Consider the following 24441-nt stretch of genomic DNA (forward strand, 5'->3'; position numbering starts at 1 on the left):
ATTTGGAAAGGCACACACACCTGTCTATATAAGGTCCCACAGTTGACAGTGCATTTCAGAGCAAAAAACAAGCCATGAGGTCGAAGGAATTGTCCGTAGAGCTCCGAGACAGGATTGTGTCGAGGTACAGATCGAGTCTCACAGCAAAGGGTCTGAATACTTATGTGAATCAGGCCTTCATGGTCGAATTGCTGCGAAGAAACCACTACGAAAGGACACCAATAAAAATAAGAGACTTGCTTGGGCCAAGAAACACAAGCAATGGACATTAGACTGGTGGAAATCTGTCCTTTGGTCTTATGAGGCCAAATTTGAGAATTGTCTTTGTGAAACGCAGAGTAGGTGAATGGATGATCTCCACATGTGTGGTTCCCACCGTGAAGCATGGAGGAGGAGGTGTGATGGTACTTTTCCGGTGACAATGTCAGTGATTTATTTAGATTTTACGGCACACTTAACCAGTATGGCTACCACAGCATTCTGCAGCGATACACCATCCCTTTTGGTTTGCGCTTAGTGGGACTATCATTTGTTTTTCATCAGGACAATGACCCAACACACCTCCAGGCTGTGATGAAGATGGGTAAACCCTTGAATGAGTAGGTGTGTCCAAACCTTTGACTGGGTCTGTGTATATATACTGAACAAAATGATTAAACAAAACATGCAACATTTTCAAAATTTTTACTGAGTTACAGCTCATTTGAGGAAATCAGTCAATTTAAATAAATTAATTAGGCCCTAATCCATGGATTTCACATGATTGGGAATACAGATATGCATCTGTTGGTCACAGATATCTTAAAAGAACTCACAATGGGCTTCTGGATCTCGTCATGAATTGCCTTCGATAAAATGCAATTATGTTCGTTGTCTGTAGCTTATGCCTGCCCATAACCCCGTTACTGGCTCAAATAGCAGACCAATCAGCCTGTTACCAAACCTTAGTAAACTTCTGGAAAAAATTGTGTTTGACCAGATACAATTCTAATTTAAAGTTAACAAAATGACAACAGACTTTCAGCCTGCTTATAAGGAAGGACATTCAACAAGCACAGCACTTACACAAATGATTCAAGATTGGCTGAGAGAAATTGATAAGTTTGTGGGGGCTGTTTTGTTAGACTTCAGTGGGGCTTTTGACATTATCGATCATAGTCTGCTGCTGGAAAAACTTGTGTTATGGCTTTACACCCCCTGCTTGTGGATAAAGAGTTACTTGTCTAACAGAACAAAGAGGGTGTTCTTTAATGGAAGCCTCTCTAAAATATTCCAGGTGGAATCAGGAATTTCCCAGGGTAGCTGTTTAGGCCCCTTACTTTTTTCAATCTTTATTAACTACATGCCAATGGCTTTGAGCAAAGCCAGTGTGTCTATGTATGCGGATGACTCAACACTATACACGTCAGCTACTACAGCAACTGAAATGACTGAAACACTTAACAAAGAGCTGCAGTTAGTTTCACAATGGGTGTCAAGGAATAAGTTAGTTCTAAATATTTCAAAAACTAAAAGCATTGTATTTGGGAGAAATCATTCACTAAACCCTAACTACATTTTGTTAGGAATAATGTGGAAATTGAGCAAGTTGAGGTGACTAAACTGCTTGGAGTAACCCTGGATTGTAAACAGTCCTGCTCAAAACATTGATACAACAGTATCTAAGATGTGGAGAAGTCTGTCCATAATAAAGCGCTGCTCTGCCTTCTTAACAACACTATCAACAAGGCAGGTCCTACAGCCATAGTTTTGTCGCACCTAGACTACTGTTCAGTCGGGTGGTCAGATGCCACAAAGAGGGACTTAGGAAAATTACAATTGGCTCAGAACAGGGCAGCGCGGCTGGCCTTTAAAAGTACATGGAGAGCTAACATTAATGAAATGCATGTCAATCTCTCATGGCTCAAAGTGGAAAAGAGATTGACTTCCTCACTACTTGTTTTTGTAAGAAATGTTGACAAGCATATATACTGAATATACTGAGCTGTCTGTTTAGACTACTAGCACACAGCCCCAGACACCAATGCATACCCCACAAGACATGCCATCAGAGATCTCTTCACAAGTCCAGAACAGACTATGGGAGGCGCACAGAACTACACAGAGCCATGACTACATGGAACTCTATTCCACATCAGGTAACTGATGCAAGCAGTAGAATCAGATAAAAAAACAAACGGGTAACAATACACCTTATGGAACAGTGGGGACTGTGAAGAGACACACACAAAGCTACAGACACACGCATAAGCACACAAGCGCTAGCACACGCAGTCTTCACACACGTATATTGTAATATTGTTATATGGTGGTATTATCAATCACATTTATTTATAAAGCCCTTCTTACATCAGCTTAAGTCACAAAGTGCTGTACAGAAACCCAGCCTTAAACCCCAAACAGCAAGCAATGCAGGTGCAGAAGCACAGTGGCTAGGAAAAACTCCCTAGAAAGTCCGGAACCTAGGAAGAAACCTAGAGAGGAACAAGGCTATGAGGGGTGGCCAGTCCTCTTCTCGCTGTGCCGGGTATTATACATTTTGTATTGTAGATGTGTATTAATGTTATGATGTACTGTTTTATTTTTTGTTTTATATGTAATGTAAGTGCCTTAATGTGTTTGAACCCCAGGAAGAGTAATGGGGATCCCTAATAAATACAAATTCAAATACCATAACCCCACCATGGGTCACTCTGTTCACAACGTTGACATCAGCAAACCACTCGCCCACACAACGCCATACACGTGGTCTTCGGTTGTGAGACCGGTTGGACGTACTGTCAAATTCTTTAAAACAACGTTGTAGGCGGATTATGGTAGAGAAATTAACATTCAATTCTCTGGCAACAGCTCTGGTGGACATTCTTGCAGTCAGAACGCCAATTGCACACTCCCTCAAAACTTGAGACATCTGTGGCATTGTGTTGAGTTGTGTAGAGTGGCCTTTTATTGTCCCCAGCACAAGGTGCATGTGTCATCCTGTTTAATCAGCTTCTTGATATGTCACACCTGTCAGGTGGATGGATTATCTTGGCAAATAAGAAATGTTAACTAACAGGGATGTAAACAAATTTGTGCACAAAATGTTTGTGCGTAGTGAAAATGTCTGGGATCTCTCATTTCAGCTCATGGAACATGGGACCAACACTTTACATGTTGCGTTTATATTTTTGTTTAGTATCTGTCACAGATACCTTTAAAAAAGGTAGGGGCGTGGATCAGAAAACCAGTCAGTATCTGGTGTGACCACCATTTGCCTCATGCAGCACGACACATCTCCTTTTCACAGAGTTGATCAGGTTGTGGATTGTAGCCTGTAGACTGTTGTCACACTCCTATTCAATGACTGTGCAAAGTTGCCGGATATTAGTGGGAACTGGAACACGGTGTTCTACACGTCTACACGTCGATCGAGAGCATCCCAAATACCATAACCCCACCGCCACCATGGGGCACTCTGTTCACAACGTTGACATCAGCAAACCACTGACCAGTCAGGTCAAGACTCTGGATGTCAGGTCAAGATGACAAGCACTCAGATGAGCTTCCCTGAGATGGTTTCTGACAGTTTTTACAAACCCGGAGTTTCATCAGCTGTCCGGGTTGCTGGTCTCAGACGATCTCGCAGGTAAAGAAATCGGATGTGGAGTTCCTGGGCTGGCGTGGTTACATGTGGTCTGTGGTTCAAATCAAATCAAACGTTATTTGTCACATGGGCCCGAATACAACAAGTGTAGACTTTACCGTGAAATGCTTACTTTACAAGCCCTTAACCAACAGTGTAGTTCAAGAAGAGTTAAGAAAATATTTACCAAGTAGACTAAAATAAAAAGCAATAATTAAAAGGTAACACAATAAGAATAACAATAATGAGGTTATATACAGGGGGCACCGGTACCGAGTCAGTGTGCGGGGGTACAGGTTAGTTGAGGTAATTTGTACATGTAGGTGGGGGTGAAGTGACTATGCATGATAATAAACAGTGAGTAGCAGCAGTGTACAAAAGGGGGGGGTCAATGTAAATTTTCTGGTGGCGATTTTATTAATTGTTCGGCAGACTTATGGCTTGGGGGTAGAAGCTGTTGAGGTGCCTCTTGGTCCTAGACTTGGCGCTCCGGTACCGCTTGCCGCGTGGTAGCAGAGAAAATAGTCTATAACTTGGGTGACTGGAGTCTCTGACAATTTTATGGGCTTTCCTCTGACACCGCCTATTATATAGGTCCTGGATGGCAGGAAGCTTAGCCCCAGTGATGTACTGTGCCGTTCGCACGACCCTCTCTAGTGCCTTACAGTCAGATGCCGAGCAGTTGCCATACCAGGCGGTGATGCAACCGGTCAGGATGCTCTTGATGGTGCAGCTGTAGAACCTTTTGAGGATCTGTGGACCCATGCCAAATATTTTCAGTCTCCTGAGGGGGAAAAGGTTTTGTTGTGCCCTCTTCACAACTGTCTTGGTATGTTTGGACCATGATAGTTTGTTGGTGATGTGGACACCAAGGAACTTGCAACTCTCGACTCACTCCACTACAGCCCCGTCGATGTTAATGGGGGCCTGTTCGGCCCGCCTTTTCCTGTAGTCCACGATCCTTAGTCTTGCTCACATTGAGGGAGAGGTTGTTGTCCTGGCACCACACTGCCAGTTCTCTGACCTCCTCCCTATAGGCGGTCTCATCGTTGTCGGTGATCAGGCCTACCACTGTTGTGTCGTCAGCAAACGTAATGATGGTGTTGGAGTCGTGTTTGACCACGCAGTCGTGGGTGAACAGGTAATACAGAAGGGGACTAAGTACACAACCCCGAGGGGCCCCAATGTTAAGGATCTGCGTGGAAGATGTGTTGTTGCCTACTCTTACCACCTGGGGATGGCCCGTCAGGAAGTTCAGGATCCAGTTGCAGAGGGAGGTGTTTAGTCCCAGAGTTCTTAGCTTAGTGATGAGCTGCGTGGGCACTATGGTGTTGAATGCTGATCTGCAGTCAATGAACAGCATTCTCACATAGGTGTTCCTTTTGTCCAGGTGAGAAAGGGCAGTGTGGAGTGCGATTAAGATTGCATAATCTGTGGATCTGTTGGGACAGTATGCGAATTGGAGTGGGTCTAGGGTGTCCAGGAGGATGCTGTTGATGTGAGCCATGACCAGCCTTTCAAAGCACTTCATGGCTACCGACGTAACTGCCATGGGGCAGTAATCATTTAGGCAGGTTACCTTTGCTTCCTTGGGCACAGGGACTATGGTGGTCTGCTTGAAACGTGTAGCTATTACAGACTCGGTCAGGGAGAGGTTGAAAATGTCAGTGAAGACACCTGCCAGTTGGTATGTGCATGCTTTGAGTACACGTCCTGGTAATCCATCTGGCCCAGCGGCTTTGTGAATGTTGACCTGTTTAAAGGTTTTGTTCACATCGGCTACCGAGAGGGTTATCACACAGTCATCCAGAACAGCTGGTGGTCTCGTGCATGCTTCAGTGTTGCTTGCCTCGAAGCGAGCATAAAAGGCATTTAGCTTGTCTGGTAGGCTGACGTCACTGGGCAGCTGCCGTCTGGGTTTCCCTTTGTAGTCCATAATAGTTTTCGAGCCCTGCCACATCCGACTTGCTTCAGAGCCAGTGTAGTAGGATTCAATCGTAATCCTGTATTGACGCTTTGCTTGTTTGATGGTTCGTCTGAGGGCATAGCGGGATTTCTTATATGCGCCGGATTAGTCCCCGCTCCTTGAAAGCGTCAGCTCTAGCCTTTAGCTCGATGCGGATGTTGCCTGTAATCCATGGCTTCTGGTTGGGATATGTACGTACAGTTACTGTGTATGCACTTCGTCGATGCACTTATTGATGAAGCCGATCAATGCCATTGGATGAATCCCAGGGTGGCAGGTAGCCTAGTGGTTAGAGCGTTGGACTAGTAACCAAAATTGTTGCAAAATTGAATCCCCCAAATCTGTCGTTCTGCCCCTGAACAAGGCAGTTAATCCACTGTTCCTAGGCTGTCATTGAAAATAAGAATTTGTTTTTAACTGACTTGTCTAGTTAAATGAAGGTAAAATAAAATGAAAATAAATTCCAGTCTGTGCAAGCAAAACAGTCCTGTGGTGTAGCATTCTAAAATCAAATGTGATTTGTCGTAAGTGTAACGGATGTGAAATGGCTAGCTAGTTAGCGGGTACGCGCTAGTAGCATTTCAATCAGTTACGTCACTTTCTCTGAGACTTAAGTAGTGTTGCCCCTTGCTCTGCAAGGGCCGCGGCTTTTGTGGAGCGATGGGTAACGACGCTTCGTGGGCAACCGTTGTTGATGTGTGCAGAGGTTCCCTGGTTCGCGCCCGTGTCGGGGCGAGGGGACGACGTAAAGTTTATACTGTTACATTGATGCTGTTGACCCGGATCACTGGTTGCTGCGGAAAAGGAGGAGGTTGAGGTTGAAAGGGGGGTGAGTGTAACGGATGTGAAATGGTTAGCGGGTACGCGCTAGTAGCATTTCAATCAGTTACGTCACTTGCTCTGAGACTTAAGTAGTGTTGCCCCTTGCTCTGCAAGAGCCGCGGCCTTTGTGGAGCGATGGGTAACGATGCTTCGTGGGCGACCGTTGTTGATGTGTGCAGAGGGTCCCAGGTTCGCGCCCGTTTCGGGGCGAGGGGACGCAGTAAAGTTATACTGTTACATAAGCACAAGGTACACCTGTGTAATGATCTTGACGTTTAATCAGCTTCTTGATATGCCACACTGTCAGGTTGATTGCAAAGGAGAAATGCTCACTGACAGGGATGTTAACAAACTTCTGCACAAAATGTTTGTGTATATGGCACATTTCTGGGATGTTTTATTTCAGCTGAAACATGGGACCAACACTTTACATGTTGCGTTTATATTTAGATATCGGCGCGCAGGTGAAATTCTTCTTCTTCTTCTTTAAGGTTTTATTGGTGGACTTCATCCAAAAAGGTATCCAGGCTGTATCACAACCGGCCGTGATTGGAGTCCCATAGAGCGGCGCACAATTGGCCCAGCGTCGTCCGGGTTTGGCCGGTGTAGGCCGTCATTGTCAATAAGAATTTGTTCTTAACTGACTTGCCTAGTTAAATAAAGCTTACATAAAAATTTAAAAAAAGTTAAAGTTGTATTGCCGCTACAAAAGGCATAATTGTTTGTGCGCATGCGTGAAAATATACCTCTCGCCCTGGTTCGAACGACAGCTTTTGTCCCGAAACGATACCCGTAGTTAGTGAAAGTTTGCTGTCTGCAAGCATGTTGGCTGTGCATTTACTCGCCTTCATTGTTTTGCAATATTAGTCTTGAATAATTAAGCGACACTTTTTTTGGTCATTTCAGTCCATGTAGTTTTCGGGATAGGATAGCAGAAATGCCTCGTTATGCTCAACTGGTGATGGGCCCCGCTGGAAGTGGAAAGGTAGCTACGAGATTATAGCTACGTTAGTAAAGTAACGTTATTTATCCACACAGCCTGTTGTGCTGAAATGCTACGGTTATTTTCAGTGGGTAGTTAGCTATTAAACTAGCTAACTAAATAGGTGTTTGTTGGTTGTTCCATGTCGATTCCAAAATGTAGCAAAATGAGCAGGGCTAGGCTAGGTTTGACTATTTTTGCCAATTCACATATCATTAACATATCTAGCGATACCACTTGCTGGATTGTTAGTGGGCTAGAGTTGCAACCAAATATTTATATACACTATTGGTTGCAATTTCAAGGTCTAAACTACTACAGGCACTGCCATTGCCATTTCAGAAATGCAATTCTAGCACTTTAATAATGTGGTTGTACTGTAGCTGTTACTTGATTTATCCTATTCACTGTTCTCATATCATCATGTATGTTTTTGCCACTGATATTAAAGTCAGCTGTGGTTTATATATATATATATCCCGCCTCTCCTCAGAGTACCTACTGCTCTACACTGATCCAGCATGCAGAAGCCATAAACCGCTCAGTACAGGTGGTCAACCTAGACCCAGCCGCTGAACACTTTGATTACCCAGTCATGGCAGGTAAGAAAACCCATCTCTTAGGAGTTCTGATACTGTGATAGTCCTGTTTCTCTAACATTGAGTGGCACTGATGGCCTTTTTCCTACCCTCAGATATCCGGGAGCTCATCATGGTGGATGACGTGATGGAGGATGAGTCACTGAGGTTTGGCCCAAATGGAGGGCTGGTGTTCTGCATGGAGTACTTTGCCAACAACTTTGACTGGCTGGAGGAGAGTCTGGGTCACGTGGAGGACGACTACATACTGTTTGACTGTCCTGGTAAGGTGCTTTTCATAGAGGAGGGCAAGGAACGTGGCCTGGATGATGATGATGATGGAGATTAAGTGAATAATATGGATCTGATTTTGATGTTGACCATGATGATGATGGTGATGGCGGTTGAGAAGTTTGTGCTGGAAGTGATGTGGTGAGAATGGTATTGATGATGATGGTGTTAGTGATGTCTGCAGGTCAAATAGAGCTCTACACACACCTCCCTGTGATGAGGCAGCTGGTAGAGCAGCTCCAGCAATGGGAATTCCGTGTCTGTGGCGTCTTCCTGGTGGACTCACAGTTCATGGTGGAGACCTTCAAGGTAATATGTCCTCTGCTAACACATCTTATTTCCAATCCCACGCTGCCTTTTATACAGTCTTTATAATATGCTTTAACAGTTGTATTTTAAGTTAATTGCAAAACAATTGTCTCAAAAACCCAGTTCATCTCTGGTATCATGGCTGCGTTGAGTGCCATGGTGTCCTTGGAGATCCCAACAGTCAACATCATGACCAAAATGGACCTGCTCAGTCCCAAGGCCAAGAAGGAAATTGAAAAGTAGGTGTCAGAATTATGGAATTCCTCCTTTTTATGTGTGTATCTGTTGCTGTGGTCTATGTCCATCTGGTTTTATGTCTGTGTGTGTGTTTGGCTCTGAATGCATCCTATGTACAAGCTCAGCGGATCTGTATTGGCTGACACTGACAGATCCCGCTCTCTCCATGCAGGTACCTGGACCCTGACATGTACTCAATGATGGAGGACAACTCTGTCACCATTAGGAGCAAGAAGTTCAAGAAGCTGACCAAAGCCATCTGTGGTTTGGTAAGTTTTATTGTAATTAATCGCATTGTCTGAAAGCTTTCAAAATACACTGAAAACATCCTAAAATACGTCTATACAGCTAAAAACAACAATGCAATGTAAAAACAAGTTGACATTGAGGTTAAAGAAAGTATGCTCTCTCAATTTACCTAATTTTGCTAATCGTTCCTTTCGACAAAATCAAGACGTCAAGGGTCTTGTAACGTTTTTTTGTATGAAAAATCTTTAATTACAGCTTAATTTGAGCAAATTCAGAATTTACAAATAATAATAATAATTTAGTGTGTAATTGGTCCTATTTCACGCATGTACAATCGTGCTATTAACTCGATTCAATGTTTTTATCATTTGACAGCCCTATGCCGTACACAACCGTGCATAGAGAGAGGGCAGCATTGGTGTCCATAAATAAGTCATGACCCCTAGTTTGTGTTTTCTAGATTGATGACTACAGCATGGTGAGATTCTTGCCTTTTGATCGCACAGACGAGGAAGGCATCAACATAGTGCTTCAGCACATCGACTTTTCCATACAGTATGGAGAAGACTTGGAGTTCAAAGAGCCAAAGGTAAATACAAAACAAATACACTACTTTGTGGACTGAAATGTATGCTTAGCCCTAGAGGTTAGTAGAGCAGACTAACTCTAATCCTGTTTTGGGAAATAATGTACTAAGTTACTAAGTCGACTCTCCAATTAACCAAAACCTTTCACTCACTCTCCTTTTTTCTCTCTCCTAAGGAGCCTGACGAGGAGCCAGACAACACAAATTATGATGATTTCTTCCAGGACAAAGAGGACTGAGATGGTATACATTACAAAATATTAAGTGCACCTGCTCTTTCCATGACAGACTGAATCCAGGTGAATCCAGGTGAAAGCTATGATCCTTTATTGATGTCACTTAAATTAGTGTAGATGAAGGGGAGGAGATGGGTAATAGAAGGATTTTTAAGCCTTAAGATAATTGAGACATGGATTGTGTATGTGTGCTGGGTTTTCACACTCAACAGTTTCCCATATGTATCGATAAAGGTCCTCTACTCAAATGACATCCAGCCAACTTGACACAACTGTGGGAAGCATTGGAGTCAACATGGGCCAGCATCCCTGTGGAACGCTTTCGAGTCCATGCCCGGCGAATTGAGTCTGTTCTGAGGGAAAAAGGGGGGTGCAACTCAATATTAGGAAGGTGTTCTCAATTTCACCCAATCCCTCCCCATCCCTGTCTGTGAAGCACCACCACGTGACCTGTTGGTTTTTGACTGTAAGCAGAATTTAATGGAAATTAAGAAAACGTTTCTTGTTGAATATCTGGATTATGTTTTTGTAATTAAACTATTGTAAAACAACGTTTTGACATTTATTGCGATGAAAATGGTGATCAGTTGCGCCACCCTGTGGTCATTCATTTATTGTACACACCGCGTCTCTATTCGTTGGTCTATTTCCTGTCAATTCTGTTGGGTGGGACAGGCGGAAGCAGCAGCACTAGTAGCAGTAGTGTCCTGACAAACGCTTACATTTTTAGTTTGCTGGGGCTGAAAGATTTACATTAATCTCTCAAAATGCCGGTAAGTACATAAAATATTACGACCACTTCTTAAATGAACTACCTTTAAGTGTGTTCGCTGAAATGTAATTATTTATATCTTCCCAAATCTGTATCGACCGTAGCATTTTCTAGTTAGCTAACGTTAGTCATTTCAGTCTAACAATGCTTTGGATCACCCAAAATAACGTGGCAACGAAATTGTAAAAATATTGCTTGATATTGGTCTGTAGTTGCCAATTGAATGAAAACCGGTAAAATAGACATGTTAATTTATGCAGCCAATGGAGTTAGTTGTTTGGTGGGTTTAACTGCTAGCTAATCTGCTAGTTTAGTAGCTATAGCTCTGACCGCTATCCAGTAGAGTGTTGTCGTTTTCATTTTGTCAGAAAGATAATCTCATGGTCATCATTATATATGCATCAACTGTTTCCTTTGCAGGCGTATCACTCTGGCTTGATGGATGGGGACACCAAGATGGTGGGGAACATGGCTATGCTGCCACTAAAAACCCAATTCAAGGGCCCTGCAGCGAAAGAGAGTATGTTTCAGCTAGCAAACGTAACAATTTACTGACCAACTTTAAAGAGCTGGTGTTGACGTTCTTTCCTAATTTACCATGCTCCATCCATGGAGTTTAGAAAATAGCCTACAAGAATGCACAAAGTTCTTGTGTGATATGAAGAAGTTTTAGATATCCTACGTTCTTGAATTCCACTTGACTGACTGTGGTTGCCTGGTGGTGCATGTTGCTTACTTATTAGGTGCCATGAGTCACTCAAGTGTTTATTCTCTTTATTTTGAAGAACTTGGCCAGCATCCCCTAACTTCCTCTATTTTCAACTTGTCTTTGTTTCAGCCAAAGATTCAGACATCATTGAGGAGGCCATCTACTATTTCAAAGCTAATGTCTTCTTTAAGAATTATGAAATCAAGGTATGGCAACATTGAAATGTGCAATTTTTTTTGCAAAATGGTGACTGTTAAAAATGGAAGTGGTCATCTGCTATTTATGGAATGCTGTCTGAGTATAATAGAGTAGACTACATGTTAAAAGGAAGTTAATGTTTTTAAAGTACCTCCCCCCTTTCTACAGTGGTTTGGCTTGTGTACCTCCCCCCTTTCTAGAGTGGTTTGGCTTGTGGTATTCCGCATGCCCCAGCCTGCTTCTCTGAATATTGCCCTCGGCAATAGTCTTCTCACAGCTCTGTTAGCAGCGCTTAGTTAGGCAGTGACTAAAACTAGGATCTGCTCTCATACACCCATAGACAAGCAGTACTCAAACTTTTTGATAGCAAATTCCACAGGGACCCTTCATAATCGGAACATAACTCGAGCGAATATAAGGAGTTTTACTATGACTTCGGCAGTGGGACCATTTTAAAAGCCCGCCTTTTGCCATAGCGAGAACCCTTTGCAAATTTCCTGCAATTCTACTAATTTTGTCATGGAGCAGAAAGAAAACTTTGCTGTTTTATAAAATAAACAAATATTGGGGGAATAAAAAGTATCAAATGTATAATTGGAGTACTGTAGTGGATACCAATATCCCTGTGAGCCTCCTAGGCCCATGTTGCCCAGGGTTAAAGGGATTCTCCAGTACTTTTGTATACTTTCTAGGCAGTAGTTCTGAAAGTAGTGCCCACAAGCTAAAAGTGGAGGGAAATTACAAGTACATATTGTATTTGATAAATAAAATTTGATTCCGTTTAAAAAAAAATTATAAGATTAAAACGTAATGAATTGAAGGTTATTTGCCGATGAAAAAATATAAATGTACCGTTTTTAGGTTGTCATTGGGTGTGGTAGGGTAATGAGGAAAATGGGGTCCCCCAGAAATTCTGTCAGGAAAAAGTGGTCTCAAGCTGAAAGTTTGAAAACCATTGCTCTAAACTTATTCCACTGATCCCTTGGAATTTGTTTTCTGTTAGTAATATTTTGTAAATATAAAAAGTATTTTGAGAGTCTGGGAACCCCTGCCTGAGACAACCCTGGACACAGCATGTTGACAACAGATACAGTATTCTCATTACTATGGACTTAAGTCCGTCGGTCACAAGGCCTGGTGTATCATTGGAGTTATCAACCTGTTTTTTTTTTCTCCCCAGAATGAGGCAGACAGGACACTGATCTACGTCACCCTGTACATTTCTGAATGCCTGAAGAAGCTACAGAAGGTAACAAAATCGAATTGATCGCCAACAGGCTTTTCTAATAGTAAATAGCTATTGATTCCAAATGACCCCCTCCCTTAGTGATATGGAATGTTGGGTCCTCTGAACATTAGCCTCTGAACTCCCCTCCTGAATTCTTATGTGATGTTTATTTGCAGTGCAGCTCCAGGGGTCAGGGAGAGAAGGAGATGTACACCCTGGGCATCACCAACTTCCCCATCCCTGGAGAACCTGGTTTCCCTCTCAACGCCATGTATGCAAAGCCCAGCAACAAGCAGGAAGAAGGTAAGGAACTACAGTAATAACATTTCAGTATTAGTAACACTTGAGTAGACTGATAGAGGTGCCACACTAACAGTACATTAGTGTTTTAGGCTGCACTGTATAGTAATTAAATACCCCCCCCCCCCGTGGTTTTTCCTGATCAGAGACCATGAGGGCGTACCTGCAGCAGATCCGCCAGGAGACAGGGCTGAGGCTGTGTGACCGTGTGTTTGACCCCCAGACAGATAAACCCAGCAAGGTGAGACACCCGACCGCTCCGGTCACAATTTTTTTGTATGGATTGATGGACTAACCCTGACTGTGACCTCTTTTTCAGTGGTGGGTGTGCTTTGTTAAGAAACAGTTCATGAACAAAAGCCTTTCAGCTCCTGGACAGTAGATAACTAGGAACTAAACTAGTGCAAGGCAGATGGATTTTTGTGCCTCCAAGATGATTTTATACTGAAGAGTACATGGACATGCTGTTGTCAGGTGGCTTCTTTGATCATGTTAAGCGATTGCTTAATGCAATAAAACATTTATGAAAACATGTCTCGGTTGGTCTCTTACACAATCAAGGAAGAGTGGTTACATTGTCAAACATGAAGATATTACCGTTTTAAAAACTTTATTGGGCTCAAGTTAAACAATGTGGGTGTAAAAACCTGTGATTTCACAACTCATGCCAGTCCTCACTCCACACAGGTGAATAGGTATAACTATTGGTACGATCAGTTAAACTATTGAGCTACAAGTCTTATTGCTTGTTCTAACAATCCATCACCACTTTCATTATTTTGATCCTTTGCATTGCATGAATAACTTGCGTAACACTCAAAAGCTTCTCCTCGTGGATAGAAATTGTGCTGTTGCAAAGGGCTAGTGTAATCTGCTTCCACAGGAGAAAATGGCAATACTGGTGTGGACATTCAACCAAAACTGGCATCACCTTATTCACATCCTTGAAACTACACAAACTACAACCATCTGAAATGTGATTACTTTTCATTCTGTAGATGTTAACAGGTGACCAAAGCTTAAATAATTAAATCACACAAGGATAGACAAAGGAAAAATGACACTGAACACATGTCCCTGAAAAATATCCTAGAAGGAAATCAAGACTAACAGCAAGGAAAATCAAGTATACAAACTTCACTGATAATACACGAAGGGGAAAACCAAAAGACATAACTTGAGATCTGATATACAGTACATAATATTTACATATACAATTAGAGCTGAGATCTTTATTACAAAAAATATTATTTTCCTCGTGCTAATATTCTTAGGTTTGTTTATCCCAAAAAAATTATTGATCAAAAATTGAAGAAAACAGACATCACCGGAGACAGTTTCCTTAGCTAACAGGGAAACAACTTAAGGCAGCAGAGTGTATTAACCCTTTTGAGAGAAAGGACTTTGCAGAACACTGGAAGGAATGGGCTTCCATAGGTAAAGAACGGGGGCAACGATAGCCATTGTTGGTTGGTATCTCTTCATTGACCACAATTGCTCCAAAACTCCAATTGCATAAGAGACAAGTCAAAAGTAGATGGCTCAGTGGCAGGTTGAAAATAAAGAATAAGCTCTTAAACAAAAACATGCATCTTGAGTTGTCATTATCATTTAAATAAATAAGTCTAAGGTGAGAACTGGGCAATAACCATGAGGGGATGTTTTTTCCTCCACACATCCACATAGAAGAAATGAGATGACCCTATTTACACAACTAAAGAAAAAGGGCTGGCTTTTTATTCCACATCTTCCTAAGAGCAGAGCACTGGTGCAAAAGTCTTTATTGAAGAGTGACATGATCGATCTCCCGATGTTAAAATTCTAGCAAAAAAAACATAACAATTAGCTTGCAGACAAAATATAAATCAAGGGAAACGATAATCAAAGCAGCATCAAGACTAATAGGGAAACAAACAATTGAAGATGTACTATCCAGCCAAGGCACTGAATGGGTCTCAAATTCTGCAACGTGAGATTATAGCCGAGCGCTGTGTGGATCCAGAAAGGTACTCACTGGGTGTGTGGCAATGGTGGGGGAGGGGGCCTAGTCAAACGCCATCTCCTGACTCTTTCGTACACAGCGAGCCACCTTCCTCTTGAACTCTCCACAAGGATCCTCTCTCCATTCTTTCTGCAGGGCACAACACAACTGTACATTAAAAACTCGAGCTTCACAAGCACTACAATCAACTAAACTGGTAGATAATCCCGCACTACTATCAAAAATGTTGTTCTACAAAATCAAGTCAAAAACTATATGAGCACTGACATTTCACTTGTTTCTGTAAATTAGTTGAGGCCATAAAAACAAGAAAAAAACAGCACCATATGCGATGTTTCAGCTTTTTCTCATTGAATTCCCCCGTCTGCGAGGGTGTAAGTCTGGGACTTACGGCTGCGTCCACATTGGCGGGTGAGTCGCCGTTCGGGTCGGCCAGCATGGAGATGACACTGATCATGATGGTCTCTACAGTGTGAATGGGCAGCCAGCGCTCCTCAGGCTTCTCATAGCCAAACTTGTCCTCTCCGGGCTCGTGCAGGATGGAGATACACACGTCACCATTCTTTGCAACTGAAAGAGAGGAGTACAGGAATCATAAACTGCTGACCATCTTACTAACACACAGGTCTTTAGTCGTCAGCTGTATAGCACATGGAACAAAACTGAAAATCTTCAACTCAAATGTCAAATCCATGTTTCTGTATGGATCTGAAACATGGAGAACACTTTGAACATGCTGAACAAACTTAAGTAATTATTTAACCACTGTCTCAGATGGTGTCTGGCCAGTAGACTCCCAGAATACATCAGCAACATCAGGCTGTGGGAAATTACAAAACAAGACCCAATAGGAAGCACAATGAGAGAAGGAAGTGGAGCTGGATAGGACACACTAAGAAGAAACAAAATCAATCACAAAACAGGCTCCAGCATGGAACCCACAAGGCAAACACAAAAGAGGAAGGCCTAGAACCACCTGGAGATCAAGCACAGAGCAGGAGATGAAGGCAGGAGGTGTGCCATGGCAAGGCCGAGAGTAAATAGCACAGAAAGAGACGAAGGTGATTAATCAATGAAACCACTTACCATTGGGATGCCATATTTCTGTGATGAACTTCATCTTTGGAGGCCTATGTGGGTAGTCATGGGGAAAGGTCAAGTAGGCTTTAAAGAAACCACCCTCGCTGTAAAGAGACAAGATGAGAAAATTAGTGTCACTCATATAGGAGGTGCTAAGTGCCCGTCACTATTTACCACAGACACAAAGTAAACCCCGCCTATTTATACAATTCCTCTTCTTAAAAAGGACCCCTTCCACCCCCAGAGGAAGTTGCCACCACTATTTAATTTCCTGTCCTAGAGATGAAATGCACATTTAGGTTCTACCTCCGAAGAATGATGAAGTCTACTTATACATATTCATGAATTGGACTATGTCTGGTTCTGTATTTGTCATAAGCATTGATTTAGGGAAAACGTTGCCACTGATGGAAACCACTGGCTTATCTCTGACTTTGCCATCTCCAAAGTTTTGGCATATTCCATAAATTGCGGCCGAGAATCCACCATAGAAACAGTTTGACGAGATTAAGATGAGGCTCTGGTAACATAGATAATAGGGTTGAATGGCAGGTACCCAGTTACATAGATTTACCGCCCAAAACCAGTCCCTTTTCACGGGATAATAACTGACAAACCGGTAAATGATAATAAATTATTTATATGAACAGCATGGCGTGAAATAGAACTGTTAAATTATATGCGCTGTCAAATCTGGTTTTTCTACGGCCTCTACATGATGAATCATCAATGCTCAGGGTGGGGACAGACAGCCCATCTCAGTATGGAGCGCAGGTCATAATGCATGTAGACCTATCATCTCATCAAGGGAACTTTTTTAAAATTGTGATTGGTAGGCCTATATCTTTTTGCAACATAGTCTATGCTATAATAATATAAAGACCAAATGCGCTTCTAATTTACCCATCTCCATCTGGCTTTCGGGGGTCACCTTTTTTTGTTGTAAAGTTTTAAAACAGCCTATCACTCGAATATCGTTGCTTTAAATCTGCACGTGCGAGTACGTTCTCCTAGCCTACCTCTTAAGGTAATAAATTCAATGCAGTATTAGCCTTATATTTAGCTAATTAAAGATGGGTTATGCATAATAACCTTCTAATTTATAGCCTCTGTCTCTTGCCCTATACGCAAGTGCCTGTGATCCGCTGGTGTCTCCTTAAAAAACACCCCTTAGCTCTTGGAGTCCCATGCAGAACTAGTTAGACTAGAATAGCTTGCTGGACCTTTGTTTTTGGCATAACTTATACCAATAGGCTATTCGAAGAGGGACGCAATCTCTTTTTTTGCTGAATGTTAAATACAGCAGCCAATAAAACTCACGGATAGTATGAAAGAAAAGCGAATGCACGGTAAGCTATAGCAGAAATGTATTCAGACACATAACCATTCAATCTGGAAGAGAAGTGAAAGCCTCCTGCATATTTCTAGTCCTATATTATTCAAGGATGTCATTAGAATGACGAAGATAAATTAAATAAGTTGTTGTCCTTAACTGTTGAAAGCGAGGAAGGATAGTAGCAACAAGGGAGAGAAAGAGGAGGTAGGCTAATAACCTTAGGGGAAACGTTATGAAAGGTACAGTGCATTCGGAAAGTACACTGCTCCAAAAAATAAAGGGAACACTTAAACAACACAATGTAACTCCAAGTCAATCACACTTCTGTGAAATCAAACTGTCCACTTAGGAAGCAACACTGATTGACAATACATGTCACATGCTGTTGTGCAAATGGAATAGACAAAAGGTGGAAATTATAGGCAATTAGCAAGACACCCCCAAAAAAGGAGTGATTCTGCAGGTGGTGACCACAGACCACTTCTCAGTTCCTATGCTTCCTGGCTGATGTTTTGGTCACTTTTGAATGCTGGCGGTGCTTTTACTCTAGTGGTAGCATGAGACGGAGTCTACAACCCACACAAGTGGCTCAGGTAGTGCAGCTCATCCAGGATGGAATATCAATGCGAGCTGTGGCAAAAAGGTTTGCTGTGTCTGTCAGCGTAGTGTCCAGAGCATGGAGGCGCTACCAGGATGCCATCCTGGATGAACTGCACTACCTGAGCCACTTGTGTGGGTTGTAGACTCCGTCTCATGCTACCACTAGAGTGAGAGCACCGCCAGCATTCAAAAGTGACCAAAACATCAGCCAGGAAGCATAGGAACTGAGAAGTGGTCTGTGGTCACCACCTGCAGAATCACTCCTTTTTTGGGGGTGTCTTGCTAATTGCCTATAATTTCCACCTTTTGTCTATTCCATTTGCACAACAGCATGTGAAATGTATTGTCAATCAGTGTTGCTTCCTAAGTGGACAGTTTGATTTCACAGAAGTGTGATTGACTTGGAGTTACATTGTGTTGTTTAAGTGTTCCCTTTATTTTTTTGAGCAGTGTATTTAGACCCCTTTACTTTTTCCACATTTTGTTACGTTACAGCCTTATTCTAAAATGTATTAAACAAACTGAAATATCACTTTCACAAAAGTATTCAGACCCTTTACTCAGTACTTTGTTGAAGCACCTTTGGCAGCGATTACAGCCTTGAGTCTTCTTGGGTATGATGCTACAAGCTTGGCACACCTGTATTTGGGGAGTTTCTCCCATTTTTCTCTGCAGAGCCTCTTAAGATCTGTCAGGGTGGTTGGGGAGCGTCGCTGCACAGCTATTTTCAGGTCTCTCCAGAGATGTTTGATCGGGTTCAAGTCCGGGCTCTGGCTGGGCCACTCAACGACATTCATCAAAGACTTGTCCCGAAGCCACTTCTGCCTTGTCTTGGCTGTGCACTTAGGGTCATTGTCCTGTTGGACCAAGAACACAATCGGGTTCTTGGTCACCTCCCTGACCAAGGCCCTTCTCCCCCGATTGCTCAGTTTGGCCGGGCGGCCAGCTCTAGGAAGTGTCTTGGGGGTTCCAAACTTCTTCCATTTCAGAATTATGAGGCCACTGTTCTTGGGGACCTTTAGTGCTGCATGAATGTTTTGGTATCCTTCCCCAGATCTGTGCCTCGACACAATCCTGTCTCGGAGCTCTACGGCCAATTCCATCGACCTCATGGCTTGGTTTTTGCTCTGACATGCACTGTCAACTGTGGGACCTTATATAGACAGGTGTGTGCCTTTCCAAATAATGTCCAATCAATTGAATTTACCATAGGTGGACTCCAATCAAGTTGTAAAAACATCTCAAGGATGATCAATGGAAACAGGATGTACCAGAGCTCAATTTCAAATCTCATAGCAAAGGGTCTGAATACTTATGTAAATAAGGTGGGGTATTGTGTGTAGATTGATGAGGAATTTATTTTATTTGATCAATTTTAGAATAAGGCTGTAAGGTAACAAAATGTGGAAATAGTGAAGGGGTCTGAAAACTTTCCGAATGCACTGTACACCAACTTTTTAAAAAGCTGGTAGTGAGTTCAGAATTCTATCACCTGAAGCATGTGGCAGAATCACGTAAACACTTGCACAAGCTCAGCAAGTATGCATGCCTAGTGCATGTATTTTTCATCTTGTGCACATTCTTCAGGTGATAGAAAATCTGAACACATTTACAAACGTTGGAATTATTCTTTCATGTGGATATATTGTCTCATTCCTACCTGAAAAAGGACCAACCACATGGACAACTAGTAAAGTAAATATACAATATATATTCTGGCTTGTAGAGATCGTAAGAGTAAACTTTCATGATCCTAACGCTCATTTATCCCCAACGTTGAATCGAATGCAATTCAACGTGGGGTCTCCAGGTTATGCCTTCAACAAACATAGCAGATTTGTAAAACACTCACAATAATGTATCTTGAGGGCCAATAACAACCACCTCCCACTGATGGATGTTATCATCGTCTATGAGACCGGCAGAAAATCCCTCCACAGGGTTCTTGTTGAGCTCTAAAAAGGGGTAAACAAACACGCGGACATTATTACCCAATACCCACCCCTGAAAGTGTGATCTACTTGATGCCATGTCATGCGTGTTGTCAAGCTTTTCATAAACGTCAGTTGAGAATTCAGCTAACGGACCAGTTAAAATGAACATTGAATGTTATTTAGCTTGAGGAAATTACCTAGACGTGTGGCTACGATTACATAAATGGCACACTTCTACAAGTCTTAGCTAGCGAACATAACGTCACCACCCCTGTTGTGTTTTGCTAGCTAGTTAACTTTAACTGGTTAGCAAAATGGTATGTCACGCGTTAGCTAGCTAAACATACACCAGCTGGGAATTTGCATTGCGTACTAGCCGTAGCTACGTTGACATTTAAATACAAGTAAAACAAACATTATTTGACTACAAGCTAGCCAAGTTGGCCACTAGCTAGCCAAGTTACAGGTAACTACTACACTTGTTCAACTCGGCTTAATTTAGCTAACGTTAGGTGCTAGCTTACCTGCCAGTTGTTTTCGAAGCAACAGTGATGATTGATCGGTCATTTTATGTGGATTAGCCTACCTATAAAGACAACGACCTGAACTGCCTCTAACATAAAATATAACAGAACAAAGAATTGGAGAGAGAGAGACCTAGCTAGCTTGTTACCGATGTTTCAACAAGGCCCTATTGGTTGATCGTTTCACACAGAGGGACACAGCTTCCTACAGCTAGGCTAGCAAAATCCCCATACACCGCATGCGCCCTACTCGTCAAGAGAGAGGGAGGTGCAAGCCTACATCAGGGTTACCCAACTGTGTAAGTGTTTTTATTTTGACCTAACATTTTCTGAGCAAAACAAATTGTTTATGATTTGGTTTATTGTTGTACATATAAGACTGTAAAAACACAAGCAAATAATCTCCAAGTGATTTTAATGTTGTAAATCGGTTCCAAAGTATTCCCACACCTAATAGAGATATACACCAAGTACACTAAACATTAGGAACACCTTCCTAATATTCAGTTCACCGTCACTTTTGCCCTCAGAACAGCCTTAATTCGTTGGGGGCATGGACTTTACAAGGTGTCGAAATCGTTCCACAGGCCCATGTTGACTCCAATGCACTTGTGTCAGGTTGGCTGGATGTCCTTTGGGTGGTGGAGTAGAAGTTGACACGGGGTTTAAAATTCATTACTGTCCTGTGAATTGTTTTCCTGTTCTGTCCTGAGCCCGCAACATTTCTATAACACCGGAACTTTCTTGTTCCTTCCTGATAAAAACAAATCCAGTCTCATCCCATGCTCATTTTTTGCACGTAGAAATATGTAGGCTGTGTTTGTTTAGGAAGTACTTAAAATCATTTCAGTAATGCAATATGCGACTGTGATATGTGGTTGTCTAGCCTATTTTAGTTAAATGCACTGACTGTAGGCCTAAGTCACTCTGGATAAGAGGGTATTCTACACTGCACAAAAATATAAACACAACATGTAAAGTGTTGGTCCCACATTTCATGAGCTGGAATAAAAAATCCCAGAAATTGAGAAGTATTTCTGTCCTTAATAAAACACTGTTGTGAGGGAAAACTCATTCTGATTGGCTGGACCTGGCTCCCCAGTGGGTGGGCCTGGCTACCAAGTGGGTGGGCCTATGCCCTCCAAGGCCAAGTCATGTGAAATCAATAGATTAGGGCCTAATGGATTTATTTCAATTGACGGATTTCCCTATATGAACTGTAACTCAGTAAAATCTTTGAAATTGTTGCATGTTGCCTTTACATTTTTGGTCAGTATAAATGACCTAAATGTATATCGAATAAGGCTGGATGAGGACAGAGACCCCAGCAGGATGGTCTCCTCAGCACAGCACCGGCATAAATCTGTAGCCTACAGCTGAGCATTGCCACAGATGAACATTTACAACACATTTACATTTACAACATGAACATTAAAAATACATATGCAGTCTGGTTTTATTTCACTCTTCACCTCAGGTGGCACGGGTTTAGTTAAATATGCGAACAATTGGGCTTGCAACAAATAATGCTCCACACATGACACAATTCCGCCCCAAAAACTTATTTTATACTGTACTACCTGTTCCTTTAGACCAGGGTTCCCCAACTGGCAGCCCACAGGCCGAATTTGGCCCAAGGGTAATTTTATTTGGTCCCTCAAGTATTCTGGGCAAAACAAAACTAACTTATTTTTTTTATAATAAAATATAATGGTAGACAGAAAGGACTGTTAAAACACCAGCTCCAAGGGATTTTAATTTAGGAAATCTCGTCCAAAGTATTCCCACACATAAGAGATATATGTGATCGTATACAAATGTAAGCAAGATTTATCTGTTTGGACTTCTTGTGGTCAATTTTTTGTCTACAAATTATTTTTAATTATGTTCCGGCCCCCTGACCATCTGCTCAAGAAAAAAAATGGCCCGCGGCTGAATGTAGTTGATGATCCCTGCTGTAGACCGTTGATCCTGTTCCCATGTTAGTCTCTATGGTGGACCATTCTTGATACAGACAGGAAACGGTTGAGCATGAAAACCCCAGCAGCATTGCAGTTCATGACACAAACCTGTGCGCCTGGCACTCACTATCATACCCCGTTCAAAGGCATTTACATTTTTGTCTGGCCCATTCACCCTCTGAATGGCACACATACACAATCCATGTCTCAATTGTCTCAAGGCTTAAAAATCCTTCTTTAACCAGTCTCCTCCCCTTCATTGACACTAGGGCTCTTTAACCCTGTTCCTGGAGAGATACTGTCCTGTAGGTTTTCATTTCAACCCTAATCTAGTACACCTGTATATAGCCTCGCTACTATTGTTTTGTTGTTGCTCTTTTAATTTTATTGTTGCTCTTGAATTATTTATTTCCTTCTATATATATACATGTATTATTTTTTTTAACTTCAGTTTATTTTAGTAAATACTTTCTTCACACTTATTTTTATTAAAACTGCATTGTTGGTTAAGGGCTTGTAAGTAAGCATTTCACTGTAAATTCTACACCTGTTGTATTCTGTTGTAAACCACAGGAGGGTAGCTCTCCAGGAACAGGGTTGGAGAGCCCTGATCTACACTGATTGAAGTGGATTTTAAAAATTACATCAATAAGGGATTATTGCTTTCACCTGGATTCAGTGGTAGAAAAAGTACCCAATTGTCATACTTGACTATTTTCCTATCCTGCTAAGCATTCAAAATGTAACAAGTACTTTTGGGAAAATGTAGACTAAAAAGTACATTATTTTTTTAAAGGTATCTGTGACCAACAAATGCGTATCTGTATTCCCAGTCATGTGAAATCCATAGATTAATGCCTAATGCATTCATTTCAATTGACTGATTTCCTTAAATGAACTGTAACAGTAAAATCTTTAAAATTGTTGCGTTTATATTTTTGTTCAGTGTAATATTTGACTAAAACAATAATTTTGAACCTTGCTTACATTTTTTTATGATCACATACACTATGTATATAAAACATTAAGAACACCTGCTTGTTCCATGACATAGACTGACCAGGTGAATCCAGGCAGTGGTGTAAAGTACTTTAAGTAAAAATACTTTAAAGTATTACTTAAGTCGTTTTTTGGGGTACCTTTACTATTTATATTTTTTTACAACTTTTACTTCACTACATTCCTAATTTAAAAAAAGATATGTGCATGGATCAGAAAACCAGTCAGTGTCTGGTGTGACAACATTTTGCCTCATGCAGCGCAGGCTGTTGATTGTGGCCTGTGGAATGTTATCCCACTCTCCTTCAATGGCTGAGCCAAGTTGCTGGATATTGGCGGGAACTGGAAATCGCTATTGTACATGTCAACCCAGAGCATCCCAAACATGCTCAATGGGTGACATGTTTGGTGAGTATGCAGGCCATGGAAGAACTGGGACATTTTCAGATTCCAGGAATTGTGTACAGATCCTTGCGACATGGGGCCGTGCATTATCATTATCATTATCATGCTTAAGTATGAGGTGAAGGCGGCGGATGAATGGCACGAAAATGGGCTCCAGGATCTCGTCACGTTATCTCTGTGCATTCAAATTGCCATTGATAAAATGCAATTGTGTGCGTTGTCTGTAGCTTATGCCATAACCCCACCACCACCATGGGGCACTCCGTTCACAATGCTAACATCAGCAAACCGCTCGCCCACATGACGCCATACACACTATCTGCCATCTGCCCGGTACAGTTGAAACCGGGATTCATCCATCGAAGGCCCACTGAAGACGGTCATGACACCGAACTGCAGTCAGGTCAAGAACCTGGTGAGGACGACGAGCAGGCAGATGAGCTTGCTTGAGACGGTTTCTGACAGTTTGTGCAAACATTCTTCAGGTGTGCAAACCCAGTTTCATCAGCTCC

The 24441-nt window shown here is 42.1% G+C and overlaps 3 protein-coding genes across 4 annotated transcripts; 2 read left to right on the forward strand and 1 right to left on the reverse strand.

Annotated features, from left to right (window-relative positions):
- Nucleotides 1-7168: 7168 nt before the first annotated feature.
- Nucleotides 7169-10432, forward strand: LOC129863871 (GPN-loop GTPase 3). Of its 2 annotated transcripts, none has more exons than XM_055936219.1 (8): nt 7169-7398; nt 7889-7997; nt 8090-8257; nt 8437-8573; nt 8697-8812; nt 8983-9079; nt 9520-9648; nt 9822-10432. In XM_055936219.1, the coding sequence occupies exons 1-8, from the start codon at nt 7351-7353 to the stop codon at nt 9882-9884; spliced, it is 867 nt and encodes a 288-aa protein (XP_055792194.1). In that variant the 5' UTR covers nt 7169-7350; the 3' UTR covers nt 9885-10432. The 2 variants fall into 2 exon arrangements, with proteins under 2 accessions (XP_055792194.1, XP_055792195.1); XM_055936220.1 differs by having other exon boundaries at nt 7171-7398; nt 8449-8573.
- Nucleotides 10433-10532: 100 nt separating this feature from the next.
- LOC129863872 (actin-related protein 2/3 complex subunit 3-B-like) lies at nt 10533-13620 on the forward strand. The gene is made up of 7 exons (XM_055936221.1): nt 10533-10654; nt 11074-11173; nt 11492-11568; nt 12741-12809; nt 12965-13091; nt 13235-13329; nt 13408-13620. Exons 1-7 carry the CDS (start codon nt 10649-10651, stop codon nt 13468-13470), a joined length of 537 nt encoding a protein of 178 aa, XP_055792196.1. The 5' UTR covers nt 10533-10648; the 3' UTR covers nt 13471-13620.
- A 61-nt stretch (nt 13621-13681) lies between these two features.
- LOC129863873 (ubiquitin-conjugating enzyme E2 G1-like) lies at nt 13682-20805 on the reverse strand. Its single transcript, XM_055936222.1, has 6 exons — nt 20565-20805; nt 19959-20061; nt 16177-16274; nt 15482-15660; nt 15103-15219; nt 13682-14909 (listed from the first exon to the last, which is right to left on the reverse strand). The coding sequence occupies exons 1-5, from the start codon at nt 20605-20607 to the stop codon at nt 15133-15135; spliced, it is 510 nt and encodes a 169-aa protein (XP_055792197.1). The 5' UTR covers nt 20608-20805; the 3' UTR covers nt 13682-14909; nt 15103-15132.
- Between the last annotated feature and the right edge of the window lie 3636 nt (nt 20806-24441).

Source organism: Salvelinus fontinalis, chromosome 10, assembly GCF_029448725.1.
Source record: "Salvelinus fontinalis isolate EN_2023a chromosome 10, ASM2944872v1, whole genome shotgun sequence".
In the NCBI taxonomy this organism is placed as follows: domain Eukaryota; kingdom Metazoa; phylum Chordata; class Actinopteri; order Salmoniformes; family Salmonidae; genus Salvelinus; species Salvelinus fontinalis.

What these genes read in the sequence shown, in the direction of transcription:
- LOC129863871 (XM_055936219.1), top strand. Translation starts at nt 7,351, where the DNA reads ATGCCTCGTTATGCTCAACTGGTGATGGGCCCCGCTGGAAGTGGAAAG. An exon ending in GCCCCGCTGGAAGTGGAAAG is followed by an intron (nt 7,399 to 7,888) that starts GTAGCTACGAGA and finishes GCCTCTCCTCAG; the next exon opens with AGTACCTACTGCTCTACACT. An exon ending in CATACTGTTTGACTGTCCTG is followed by an intron (nt 8,258 to 8,436) that starts GTAAGGTGCTTT and finishes TGATGGTGTTAG; the next exon opens with TGATGTCTGCAGGTCAAATA.
- LOC129863873 (XM_055936222.1), bottom strand. Translation starts at nt 20,607, where the DNA reads ATGACCGATCAATCATCACTGTTGCTTCGAAAACAACTGGCAG. An exon ending in GGCCCTCAAGATACATTATT is followed by an intron (nt 16,275 to 19,958) that starts GTGAGTGTTTTA and finishes GTCTCTTTACAG; the next exon opens with CGAGGGTGGTTTCTTTAAAG. An exon ending in AGAAATATGGCATCCCAATG is followed by an intron (nt 15,661 to 16,176) that starts GTAAGTGGTTTC and finishes CCTCTCTTTCAG; the next exon opens with TTGCAAAGAATGGTGACGTG.
- LOC129863872 (XM_055936221.1), top strand. An exon ending in GCCTGAAGAAGCTACAGAAG is followed by an intron (nt 12,810 to 12,964) that starts GTAACAAAATCG and finishes GTTTATTTGCAG; the next exon opens with TGCAGCTCCAGGGGTCAGGG. An exon ending in AGACAGATAAACCCAGCAAG is followed by an intron (nt 13,330 to 13,407) that starts GTGAGACACCCG and finishes CCTCTTTTTCAG; the next exon opens with TGGTGGGTGTGCTTTGTTAA.